This window comes from Perca flavescens, chromosome 14, assembly GCF_004354835.1.
Source record: "Perca flavescens isolate YP-PL-M2 chromosome 14, PFLA_1.0, whole genome shotgun sequence".
NCBI classification, from domain to species: domain Eukaryota; kingdom Metazoa; phylum Chordata; class Actinopteri; order Perciformes; family Percidae; genus Perca; species Perca flavescens.
The window spans coordinates 11,002,015-11,014,751 of record NC_041344.1 but is presented as its reverse complement, the minus strand read 5'-3'; the positions used below and the strand labels follow the sequence as shown (position 1 = coordinate 11,014,751).

Here is a 12,737-nt window from a genome sequence, read left to right as displayed (position 1 = left end):
CACATTTAATTATGACCCAAAGATCCTTCAAAAAACATACTACTGTACTTTATTGTTAATGTTAGTGTTTTTTAATGCCCATTATTTATTTGATACATTGCCGTATTATTCTTTGTTCATTTTTTACCATTTACACTACCGGTCAAAAATATATTTTAGCCAGTCAGTTTATCACCAACATTTACAGTGCAAGCAGTAAAACACAATTGGGCGAGAGATGTCAGCCAAACCTGTAAATAACGTAAAGTTTAATAATATTAATATTACGCAGAGGTTATTATTGTTTGAGTATGATGAATATTAAGAATACAGTGTCAGTCTAAGTCAGTATATTGAACCACATAACAACATTCATCAATCTGACGGTTCAATTTTAATTTTACACTTCAACAATGGATATTTAGCTGATATTATCGGCTAATTGTAGCTCAGCCTGTTGGTTAATAAGATAGAATATATTCTAAGCTAACCAGCTGCTGACAATAGCTTCATATTTACTGTACAGATATGAGTGGTATTAATCATATCTTATAACTATAGGCAGGAACGCAGTAAACTGTAATTCCTTTAAACTTTTTACTTTAGAGCCCAAATTTTGGTAATGCCATTGGCCCAATAAATCCAGTATCAATCAGGCTGCAACACCATGTCAATGCATACTCAAATCTGTTATTCAGTTAGACAAATAACACATATAGCATGGTAAAGTACTAAGAGTGTAAAAAAAAAAAAATCCTTCATGGACATAACCGATGCTCATTTTTCATTTTCTCATAAATTTAAATTTTTTCTTGAAATCTTTTGAATTAAAATTTTTAAATTGTATTAAGGCTTTCTTGGGTGATTCAGGAGGTTTGGTTACCACCTCTTGCACATTAACGTTTTCTGCCTGTGTTTTTCCGCGAGACTCAGAGTGGCTTCTTCCCCTCAAAGCTCCACTTGGACCAAACCTAGCAGTAGCTCCCCGCTCGGGCTCAGCACCTTCCTGTTTATCGTCCCGGTACTTTGACGGAGAGTAACCTGCAGCTGCCACAGGAGATGGATAAGCGACGGCACCGCTATCTCTGTCTGTGTTCTTGCGTCTGATTGGTGGAAGAGAGCTGCTCCTCCTCCTGGAGGGTGCCCTGCCTGTACGTCCTGACTGGTCAACCGACCTCCCCAACAGCCTCAGCTTTAACTCGTAGCTCTCGCCAGACGGTCCTATCAGGTGAAGTTTGTCATTCATCGGACATACGAGCACTAAATTGTAAATGTTTCTGTCTTTGCGAATTCTTTCTAAAAGAGCCCGGCCTTCACGATCCATGGCCTTCAGAGGAACTTCCTGTGTGCGCAGTGATTTGTTGAGATCATTCAGGAGGCTCTGTAGTTTTCCGACAGCTATTCGCACACTCTTCCCCAGTAAAGTGATCTTGAAGCTATCACCAACTTCATGCTTTTCCATTGTAACATTATGGCTGTTTAGGATGCCTTCAATGTCTTTTTTCCTGAGCCGGTCTGCATACCTAAACACATCTGCATCAACGACAAAGGACTCCATTCCAGCTCTGAATGAGCCACGCTGGTCCGGCCTTGGAGAAAACGAAGCTCTGTACTCTGGAGAGGTTGGATGCTTTTTGGGAGAGGCAGATGCCCAGGATGAGGAGGGGGGGGGTGAAGATGGAGAAGCCTGCGGAGGCATTTCTCGGGATCCTAACTGGCTTCTGTTACCACGTGTCACTGAGCTGTTGCTGGTGTAGTATTTGGAAATGGCTCCAGAAGAAGCCTTTGGAACCGGCGTGATGCCCGTCTTAGTTTGTGATTGAAGAAGCTGCTCCAAAGACGCCTTCGCAGTCTTAAGTTTCAGAAACGACCCCTTGACACGCACCTGATCGCTGCTCAGATCTGTCAACGCAAAGCCATTTGACCTGAGGATTTCTCGTACCTCTGCCTTATTGTGGAAAATATTCAAATGTACTGTTGCCTCCACTGGTAAATCCATCTGAGAATAAGAGGTGAAGAAAACACACCAAAGAGACGGGGTAAATGATTAATCTGACCTAACAGGAGGGATAACTATAAATGTGTTGGCAATGTTCAGTTACCTCAAGATGCTCAGGTGCTTTCACTGTTAGATGATATTTTTGACCATTCACCTCTAACACATGGGAGCCCTTTCGCAAGACTCGAGCAGCAACTGTGGAAAGAAATATTTCATTTTATTTGATTCAATGATTGACTGACGTTAAAATAAATTGAAATAATAATAAATACAGGAATAACAAAACAAGTGCCTTGTGACTTCAACCACCTTTCAGTTGTAGAGTGAGATGTAACTGTACAGTAGAGAAAAACACCCTATTTTTACTTAGTAGAAGAATGCAGGCTAAGGTTTCCTACACAGTGTTTTCAGTTGAAGATCAGAAGAGACATTAACATGAAGAAGCCTTCAATCGTCTCAGAGACATTTTATAATTATAGATCAGTGTGGTGAAACTGCGATGCTAGAAGACAGCTACTGAAATGAGCTAGGAAATAAACTTAGACCCACAGTATATATATATATATATATATATATATATATATATATATATATATATATATATATATATATATATATATTATGTGTGTGTGTGTGTGTATATATATATATATATATATATATATATATATATATATATATATATATATATATATATATATATATTCTGTCTATAATGGAGTGGAATGGAAATTTCTAAGTGACCCAAAACTTTTGACCGGTAGTGTATATACAGTATATACATATATATTGTATATATATTATTTATTGCAAGGATTAATCGATTAGTTGTCAGCTATTAAATTAATCGCCAACTATTTTAATTGTTACTTAATCTTTTATGAAAATTCTCTGATTCCAGCTTTCAAAATGTGAATATTTTCTAGTTTCTTTACTCCTCTAACAGTAAACTGAATATCTTTAAGTTGTGGACAAAACAAGACATTTGAGCACGTCATATTGGGATTTTGCTGACACTTTATAGACCAAACAACTAATAGATTATATATAATAACATAACGTACCTCTATTAACAGTATTGCAACTCCTAATGATGGTCAGTAGAGGGCGATAAAGGCCACCGACTAGTTAATAATTATTAAAAGTGGGATCAACAGCCATTAAAAAAAAGAAGTTTTCTTAAACGTTTCTATCTACATTCTACATTCTTCTTTTAATGGCTTCCCATCACCTACAATCATGCTTTATACGTGTGTTGTGGCTCACCATGACTTACCCTCAGGCTCCTCAAACAAGATGAAAGCCTGCCCCGGCTGAGAGCAGGGGTACAGCACCTTCAGCACCTCTCCTCCTCCATGTTTGGCTGTGAGGAAATAAATCTGCAGTTTATCAGCTGTCCTGTCAGCTGGTAAAACATCTGGCACCCCAAAAACCTCAATCATGCTTCCCTTTTTCTCCATGGTCACGTGGGTGTCGGTAAACTCGTGTCATATGGTGTCCAGTGTGTTTCAGGTCAAGGCGGCATGATCATATTTCAAGGCTACATAAGTTCAAGTCCAGGACGTTTAATCGAAAGTGAAACTAATTCCCTTCCAGGTAAATTAAACTTGTGTAAATTAAGACTATTGCCCATGAAACCAGTAACTGCGATGGTATAAGTAGACCTACAGTAGCACAGATAAGAAACACGTTCTTCGAAAAGCTACTGTGTTTTCTGACTGGTATATATATCCCCCAAACTATTTAGAAATACTACCGAGTCTACTTATGTGTCGACTTATTAGTTCACTCGATAATATTTCCATTACAGGCGTAGGCGTACACACTAAAACTAAAAATGCAAACTGAATTGACATTGGTAACTTACTTAAAAGCTCATTTCTGTTAACTTCATGACTTCACTTGATTTTATCAGCGCGGATGAAACCGAAAGTAATGTCGTCATTTCCGCTCCAGGTTTACAGTTACAATAAAATAAAATTCCGTCTCGACATTTTTTCCCAGTAGGCTAAGGAAAGCTAAATGTAACTCAAAATAATAATAACTGGGCCATTGTTATAATCGATACATTACAATCAATGTATCCATCCCCTTCATACAAACACAATACATGCATAAATAAAACACTGTAGGGGTCAAATTAAATATGTAATATTAAGAGGTTTCATCACCTAATTTAATGTTTATGTAAGCTATCTGTCACCTGTCTTTGCTTTGCAAACTAAGATAGCTCACTCGCATGAAAGCCACCCTTGGTTAGCCCTCATTGACAAAACATGAAGGGGGGGGGGGAAAGAATATTAAAAACAATTCAATATAATCCAGTCCAGTACAACACTACTGCAAACGACAACCTCAATATTAAACAGTTAAATGAATACCTCTCTGACAGTGTCAATGAAAACCAAATATATAGTATTAGGTACAATTAACAGCTGGGCTGTTGTATTTGATTACATTACCTGTGTACGTAACCAATTTGTCAAAAGGGTTTACATCAAAGCAAGAAAGCATTTGTAAGCAGTTGTTAAGGGATTTGTTATCCAGTGGTAGCGCACTACCCCAGTCCATGGATCACATTTCATTCCGTTGTAAATCTCTCATGATCAATCAATATCAGTAAAGTAGTAATCTCAGTTGAATTCTTACTGGTATTAAACAGAATAAAATCAAGCTGTAGGTCAATATTTCACACACATGAATAAGCACCCCAGTTTTTTTTTATTTTTTTTTATTTTTTAAACCTTTCATATTATTTTAAACAACCGCCCCTGGGCTACAGTATACACGTGGTGCAACAGCACCCTCACACGGATCTTGACCAGTATTTCACATTTTGTTTCAGAATAAAACCATATGTCCTAAGGTTATGTAACTATTAAAGGTCCAATATGTAATATTTGTACTGTAATAAATCCAAAAATGACACCAATGCCTCAGGAAACATGTTAAACTGAAATACTATCTTTTTTGACTAATGTCAGTATTTTTCTTTTGAAATTTACATTCCGTGACGGAATTTATGTTTATGTTTTGATCTGTGTGTTGTTATCAACGGCCCAGTTTGACAGCCAGGCCGGGTTGCCAGATATACCTGTAAAAACGTAAACCCAGCACCCTACAGCTGTAACGTTAGTACAGCCATGAAAGCAGCAAACAAACGAATAGGATCAACGGAGATAGATTCTACATGACATAAAAACAGTTGCGTGACCAGAGACGTAACAACCCCCTGGTAAATATTGGAGATGTTATTTGAAAGATGGAGACAGCTTAGAGCCCAAAAGGACGCAGAGTTGGCTTATTTTCTCCTGAACAGGTAAGCATTAGCTTCAGGCTAATTTATCACAGCTACTAGGGACGGGCATTTTTTGTCATTTCAACATTTGTGTACTCACATTGAATTATATAGCTAGAGTACACGAGTTGGTTACTCGCAAAATCAATTGAGACATAGCCAGTAAAGAGATCCTGAGTGGTCCTGGCTAACGCCGCCATGCTAACCCTGCTAACTGTTAGAGCCGACAACGGTGAGTTATTTTAAGCCACGAGAGGGGGGCTGTAAATCGGAAAGAGAGGACTGTGAGTTTGCAGTGTGTTTAGCGATTGTTGCCGTAATTCTAAGCCAATGAAGTGTGTTCCGTCGGCAAGGTAGTGGTATTTTTAGCGTTTCGTATTGTAATTCTAAGCCGAGGAAGTGTGCCTGACTGGCGTGTGGAGAGGACAGTGAGGTTGTTGTGTTTTAGCAGTTCATACTGTAATTTTAAGCCAAAAAAGTGTGTCTGTCAGTTGGTTACAGAGCTCCGCGTGAGCACAGGCTTTTATGACTGTCAATATAGCCAGCATCTACCGTTAGCTACTCCGCTGTACTGTGGAGTAATGTCTGGCTATGTGAGAATAGCATCTAACATTAGCTACTCCGCTGTGCTGTGGAGTAATGTCTGGCTATGTGAGACTAGCATCTAACATTAGCTACTCGGCTGTGCTGTGGAGTAATGTCTGGCTATGTGAGACTAGCATCTAACGTTAGCTACTCCGCTGTGCTGTGGAGTAATGTCTGGCTATGTGAGACTAGCATCTAACATTAGCTACTCCGCTGTGCTGTGGAGTAATGTCTGGCTATGTGAGACTAGCATCTAACGTTAGCTACTCGGCTGTGCTGTGGAGTAATGTCTGGCTATGTGAGACTAGCATCTAACGTTAGCTACTCCGCTGTGCTGTGGAGTAATGTCTGGCTATGTGAGACTAGCATCTAACGTTAGCTACTCCGCTGTGCTGTGGAGTAATGTCTGGCTATGTGAGAAAAGCGTCTAGCAACCTTGTTGTGAATGCTGCGGTCTCAGCCTGGCAACCGCCGTGAACTTCGAGTCTGGGCAGGAGGGGGCGGGGGAAACGACTCCCCAGTATTTTGAATTTGTAGTGCAGTAACTATTTTAACCGCTAGCTGCCAGTATTACACACAATATTACATATTGCACGTTTAAGTCTCGCTTTGCCAGATCTTCCGCCACAGCGCTGATGTCTGGCTAGTTCACACAGCATTCCAGGACGGGAGCAAAACGTGCTCTGGTTTATTGGCATTTCTTTAAACCAATCACAATCGTCATGGGCAGCGCTAAGCTCCACACGGTGCTGCTGCAAAATAGCCTTGAGAAGGAACTTGTTTTGGTGGAACATGTGTACGTTCAAAAAGTAGTTTTAGTCGTGTAACAGAAAACTCAGATTGGACAGATAGTCTAGCTAGCTGTCTGGATTTACCCTGCAGAGATCTGAGGAGCAGTTAACCATAGTCCTCAGAAATCCACCAGAGTTTAGAACGCCAACACAAAGAAAGCGCGAGGTGACCAACAACCAACAAAAAAAAAAAAAAAAAAAAAAAAAAAAATAGAGTGAAATCCGGCAGAATTTCCACCGGTACTGGAGCAAACCCAGAAGTGGAACATCGTGGATATAGACTACGTAACTATAATATTTGAGGATTAGAAATATTAAAAGGCAAATGTTTCCTGTCAAACATCCAGTTACACCCATAAGAAGTCTGTTGAAACCGCTTTGGTCTTTCAAAAGTCACCATGAACAGCAATGTTTTGGTGATAGATAACCGCACATTTAACACCAACTACAAATTATATTGAAATGCATTTTGTCATTTAATCAGGACACACAATGTATTGGGTTTTGATTTGCTGACCTTTTTCCAGTTTCAGGATTTTCATTTTAATGAATGTGTCCTTCGCCAGTTGGCCACAGGCCAGGCACAAAAGCATGATGGCCATCTGAGGTGATGAATTGAATTTCTTGTTCTATGATAATCACAGGACACCATTATTGTGTAAACTACCGTTTTCTTCACCAACTAAAAAAATATTTCCAACTGCCAATCAAGTTACAACTACAGCAAATGTGTTTAGAATGTTTATTTCAACAGCATTTCTCATCAATACCTTGTACAACATTTATGATTTTTCCACCAACATAAATCTTAACACAAAATATTCTTTCCTCTTGCCCATTACAGAAATCAGATGTACAAATGTGACCTTTGTTGCCTTGAGCAGATGAACTGGTTCATCTCTCAGAAGAAATCTGCAAATAAAGAACATTTTATTAAATTCTTTATTGTAAAACACAAAGACCCATCAGACTAATATGGATGATTACCATCTCTTCACCTGTATCAAAGACTTGTCATGTTGGTGAATTCCCTGAAGTTTGCACTTTCAATGAGGAGCCACATCATCGATCACATGGTTACTGGTCAACTCTTCAACTGGAAGTTTTGAAGTCTGGGAAAGAATACCAACAGTATTTCTCAGATGCTTTATTTATAAAAGCACTTTTTGTACATTTATGTTCATTACCTTGACTCAGTATACAAAGAGGTAAGGAGTAAACCATATCAGAGTACAGCAGCATTTGAGCAAATAAGACAAACCATCAAAAATGTTGACTAAAATCTAAAGAGTTGAGTTAATCACTTGTGTGATGAAAGAAACAGGATCCTGAAAGCAGGTTGATGTTCTATGATTAATTGTCACTTTTACTAGTAAAAAACCCCCAGAAAAGTTCAGGTAAACGTACCACTTGACCAACTTCTGTACTCGGCAGCTGAACGCCTCTGAACGTAGCGCTGAGTCTTCCACTCCTGTAATGCAAAAAAGGTGTTTTCGGTCAAGGTAATGAGACAATGAAGCAGTACACCAAAGAATGTGATCTGGCTCGAAACCTAAGACGACAGTGTTGGAGGTTTACCTATAACCCTGCCATGTAGAGTCACAGCAGGGCCTCAAACAGCCTCACATCTCTCTAGCAGACACAACAGGAAAGAACAGAGCCACTGCAGGCTAAGCCTCGCTGGAAAGGTCTGCACACGCCTTCACGATCAAGGTTTCAATATAGGGGATAGGTCAAAGGTAGAGATGCACCGATTGACCGGCTGGTGACCGGAATTGGCAGATTTTCACGTGCTCGGCCTGCGTGTGTGTTTTGAGAAATATATACTGCAAGGCTATATTTATTACATTAAGTTGGATATTGGATGTGAAAAGAAGAATATGGTTCTAACATTGTACTTTAGATGTGTGTGAATTTCCCACACCAGGAGTAATTTATATAGTTCTTTTTTATAGTGATCAATTATCTATTCAAAACATTTTCTATGTAAAATGTTCAATTAAAGAAAAGATAGAAAATAAATATTTGTGTGTGCTGTAAAGTGGTTAGAAAAACTGAAATCGGAATCGGCTAAAGTCGGTATTGGCTGGCCTAACTCAAAGAAAATCGGAATCTGCCTAGAAAGTTGTAATCGGTGCATCTCTAGTCAAAGGCAATATAGCAGGTATTGCAAGTACACAATCATGACAAAACAGCTATTTTCAGGCCACATCGGCTCTTTAAAATTAGAGATGTTCCGATATCGGCTCCGATACTGCCTAAAACGCTGGTATCGGGAAGTACTGGAGTTTATGCACCGATCTGATACCACGTAATAAAGCCCTAAAGAAAATCTACGTTAAAGTAGTTTATGTTCTTTTTCCGTTATAACCGACTGTCAAACTGGATAATAAAAGAAAGTTGTACGACATTCATTGTTTGTGTTTGTTCATGTTTTACAAAGAGTTTAACCTGAGCCAGACAGACAACAAAGATAGAAATAATATCACATCCATACGGGGATTGTAGTATACAGCTGTTATCATATCACATCCATACAGAGATAGCAGTATACAGTTGTTAAAACATAATAAAATATATGACCCACTGGTATCGGATCGGTACTCGTATCGGCCAATACGCAAGTTCAGGTATCTGAATTGGTATTGGGAAGCAAAAAATGGTATCGGACCATCTCTATTTAAAATAACTAACCTTATTTTTCAGCTCAAAGTCATACTCGAGCACCAGATTTCAGTCAGGAGGTCTGAGCAGGGCAAGGCTCGGCTTCATCTCTCCAGGCCTGTAAAAAAAAAAAAAAAAAAAAAAAAAAAAATATATATTTTACTCCAAGTACTGGGCATTTTAACAAAATGTACCTAAAAAGGTCACATGACGCATTAAGTGCTATGAAGAAATGAGACTTCAATAGCTTAGGTAAGACACTTAAGTGAAACATGATTCACCACTTTGTAGTTTTTGTCGATGGTATAAAGCATTCTGTTGGTTTTCACTTAGAGATTTGTGTAAAACCAGGGGAAATCCATCCAATTTATCCATTGAAACATTGGGAATGTCTTGCCGCTCTTAAATTATGCATTGTGTGTATTTCACAAGTTAAAATATAACTATTCTGCACGGACATGTTCAAATTCTGATCTTGATTAATGTAATCAGTATTTTAATCCATCAGTGCTGACCAGCTGAAAAAGGATGTTCAGGTGTGACTTTCCCTTACACAAGATCAAGTTCCATGATAAAAACAATTGTACATGTCAATACCAAAAGAACGTCTTCTGAATGTATTCTGCATTTACATATATTTATTTTTGCCCTGCCAAAGTTGCATCTACAGACCAATAAGCAGTGAAATCTCCAGATTGGGTCTTTTGCCATCACACTCATTGGCACATGATCTCCTTGCTGGTTCAAGAAATTTCAGAAAAGAACGTCTAGAAAATTAGGGCAGTCTCAAACTTTTAGGAATAATAGTTCACATTAACCGAGAATTTGATGCTTTAAACAAACACTTTACAGTTTGTCTGAGGTTTACCTATAACCCTGCCGTGAAGAGTCACACAGCAGGGCCTCAAACAGACCTCACATCTCTCTAGCAGACACTACAGGAAAGGACATAACCACTGCAGGCTCGGCCTCGCTGGAAAGGTCTGCAGAATCAACAATAGAATACAGAAATGGCTCTAAAACTTATAACTGAAGGGTTTGCAAGTTCAACATTGTTGCTTCTCGTGTAACGTTAAACAACCCAATCCCATGCATCACATGGGCTGGCAGACACATTACTGCTGCCAAAAGTAGTCAAAAAATAAACAATCTGTTTTACCTTGACATCTTGATGCTGGACGTTGCACACACGTCTTCAGTCTATAAACACAGAAAATAAATAGTCAATAGTCATGCAACTACAAACATTGGGAATGTCATGACACTCTGATATTACATGTACAAATTGTGCATATTTCATACTTTTAAATATGCCATATACGCAAAGCCGTGGACCGATTTATTAAAATACTGATTGTTAAGTTTTGACTTCTTAACCAATACTCAAGTAGACCACATAAGACATGATAAAAACAGGTAGTTGTACAGGTCAATATCAAAAGAATGTGCTCTGGATATTGTGTTTATTTTTGCCCTGCCAAAGATGTAACATAGACAGGTAAGCAGTGAAATCTGCTGCTATAATTTTTGGCTGCACCCTCTTCCTTTCATGGCACATGGTCTCCTTGCTGGTTCAAGGAATTTCCCTTTTCAGTTAACAAATGAGAAGACCATACACAGAATTAGGTTAAGCTCCAACTTTAAGGAATAATACTTCATTTTAAACGGTAAATGGACGCTTTTACACAGTTTGTCTGAGGTTTACCTATAACCCTGCCATGAAGAGTCACACAGCAGGGCCTCAAACAGACCTCACATCTCTCTAGCAGACACTACAGGAAAGGACATAACCACTGCAGGCTCGGCCTCGCTGGAAAGGTCTGCAGAATCAACAACAAAATACAGAAACGTCTCTCTGAAACTTATAACTAAATGGGTTTGCAAGTTCAACATTGTTGCTTCTTGTGTAACGTTAAACAACCCAATCCCATGCATCACATGGGCTGGCAGACACATTATTGCTGCCAAAAGTAGTCAAAATCATTTTACTTTGACATCTTGATGCTTGACGTTACACACAAGTATTTCGTCTATAAACACTACTTAAATTAAAAAAAAAATACCGGCTGTTAAAAACTAACAAGCGTGTAATACAGCTAAGTTAGCAGAAGTGCATCGCCCGCATTTCACCGACTAACCGTTTAAACAACATTTCCTAAACAAAACCGCCATTTTATCACAACCTTTCGCTTCTAATAACACTTCATGAAGTCAGAAACTTTATACATGTTATAAATGAAGTTGGATGGAAGCGGATTCATATTAAACATACCTCTCCGTTTCTCTGCTGTGTGTTCGACTGAACTATCGGCCCGGATGTGACGTAAACAAGTTTATGCACGGGGCTTCCTTCTTCTCCTAAACGATGCACGGGTCTCCCAGCAGGGGGCAGTAGAATACCAAAGATGGCTGCTGGGCGTTTCAACCATAGACATTATGTCTATGGTTTCAACCTTTTATATATGTCATTGGTTTCAACTGAATTTTACGTATTCTCTCTATTCTCGATGTATTAAGAGAGTGAAAATCCGTCAATAACGGAATGGGCAGTGTCCGTGTCAATCCATAAAAATGTAATTGCAACAATAAAAAGGTTAATAAACCTGCCATTAACTGAATAGCCCTTTTCAAAACAGAAGTTTAACTTTACAGACGCAAGAGGAAAAGAGAAAGGAGAAAGGAGCAGAAGGCACAGCGAAATACCAAAACTAGGAAATAAAGCATACAAATCATCCATCCATCTTCGTCCGCTTATCCGGTGTCGGGTCGCGGGGGGAGCAGCTCCAGCAGGGGACCCCAAACTTCCCTTTCCCGAGCAACATTAACCAGCTCCGACTGGGGGATCCCGAGGCGTTCCCAGGCCAGGTTGGAGATATAATCCCTCCACCTAGTCCTGGGTCTTCCCCGAGGCCTCCTCCCAGCTGGACGTGCCTGGAACACCTCCCTAGGGAGGCGCCCAGGGGGCATCCTTACCAGATGCCCGAACCACCTCAACTGGCTCCTTTCGACGCAAAGGAGCAGCGGCTCTACTCCGAGCTCCTCACGGATGACTGAGCTTCTCACCCTATCTCTAAGGGAGACGCCAGCCACCCTCCTGAGGAAACCCATTTCGGCCGCTTGTACCCTGGATCTCGTTCTTTCGGTCATGACATGGCATACAAATCACTTTTATTCAAAAAAGTACAATGGAGAAAAGCCACAGAAATTAAGTGGGTTTGTGATTAGGCCTAATAAGCCTAATGCAGGACAGGGCTGCCTGGGCAATAGGCCTATATCAATATTGTATCGATATCGTGATATGAGACTAGATATTGTCTTAGATTTTGGATATCGTAATATCGTAATAATATGACTAAATTTTTGTCTTTTCCTGGTTTTAAAGGCTGCATTACAGTAAAGTGATGTCATTTGTTTAACTTAC

At 39.4% G+C, this 12,737-nt stretch overlaps 1 protein-coding gene, 1 long non-coding RNA gene and 3 other non-coding genes across 7 annotated transcripts; all 5 read right to left on the bottom strand.

Annotated features, from left to right (window-relative positions):
• Window positions 1-33: 33 nt before the first annotated feature.
• rbm43 (RNA binding motif protein 43) lies at window positions 34-3,919 on the bottom strand. 3 transcript variants are annotated; one of them, XM_028596626.1, is made up of 4 exons: window positions 3,846-3,919; window positions 3,245-3,341; window positions 2,082-2,173; window positions 34-1,978 (listed from the first exon to the last, which is right to left on the bottom strand). In XM_028596626.1, the coding sequence occupies exon 4, from the start codon at window positions 1,976-1,978 to the stop codon at window positions 764-766; it is 1,215 nt and encodes a 404-aa protein (XP_028452427.1). In that variant the 5' UTR covers window positions 2,082-2,173; window positions 3,245-3,341; window positions 3,846-3,919; the 3' UTR covers window positions 34-763. The 3 variants fall into 3 exon arrangements, with proteins under 3 accessions (XP_028452427.1, XP_028452425.1, XP_028452424.1); XM_028596624.1 differs by having other exon boundaries at window positions 3,255-3,341; XM_028596623.1 differs by having other exon boundaries at window positions 3,255-3,894.
• A 3,461-nt stretch (window positions 3,920-7,380) lies between these two features.
• Window positions 7,381-11,658, bottom strand: LOC114567580 (uncharacterized). Its single transcript, XR_003694199.1, has 6 exons — window positions 11,589-11,658; window positions 10,476-10,516; window positions 9,347-9,434; window positions 8,060-8,123; window positions 7,651-7,764; window positions 7,381-7,564 (listed from the first exon to the last, which is right to left on the bottom strand). It is a non-coding gene; the product is annotated as an uncharacterized LOC114567580 (long non-coding RNA).
• Window positions 8,214-8,348, bottom strand: LOC114568842 (small nucleolar RNA SNORA9). The gene has a single exon (XR_003694339.1). It is a non-coding gene; the product is annotated as a small nucleolar RNA SNORA9 (small nucleolar RNA).
• LOC114568840 (small nucleolar RNA SNORA9) lies at window positions 10,168-10,305 on the bottom strand. The gene has a single exon (XR_003694337.1). It is a non-coding gene; the product is annotated as a small nucleolar RNA SNORA9 (small nucleolar RNA).
• On the bottom strand, window positions 11,005-11,142 carry LOC114568841 (small nucleolar RNA SNORA9). Its single transcript, XR_003694338.1, has one exon. It is a non-coding gene; the product is annotated as a small nucleolar RNA SNORA9 (small nucleolar RNA).
• Window positions 11,659-12,737: the final 1,079 nt, after the last annotated feature.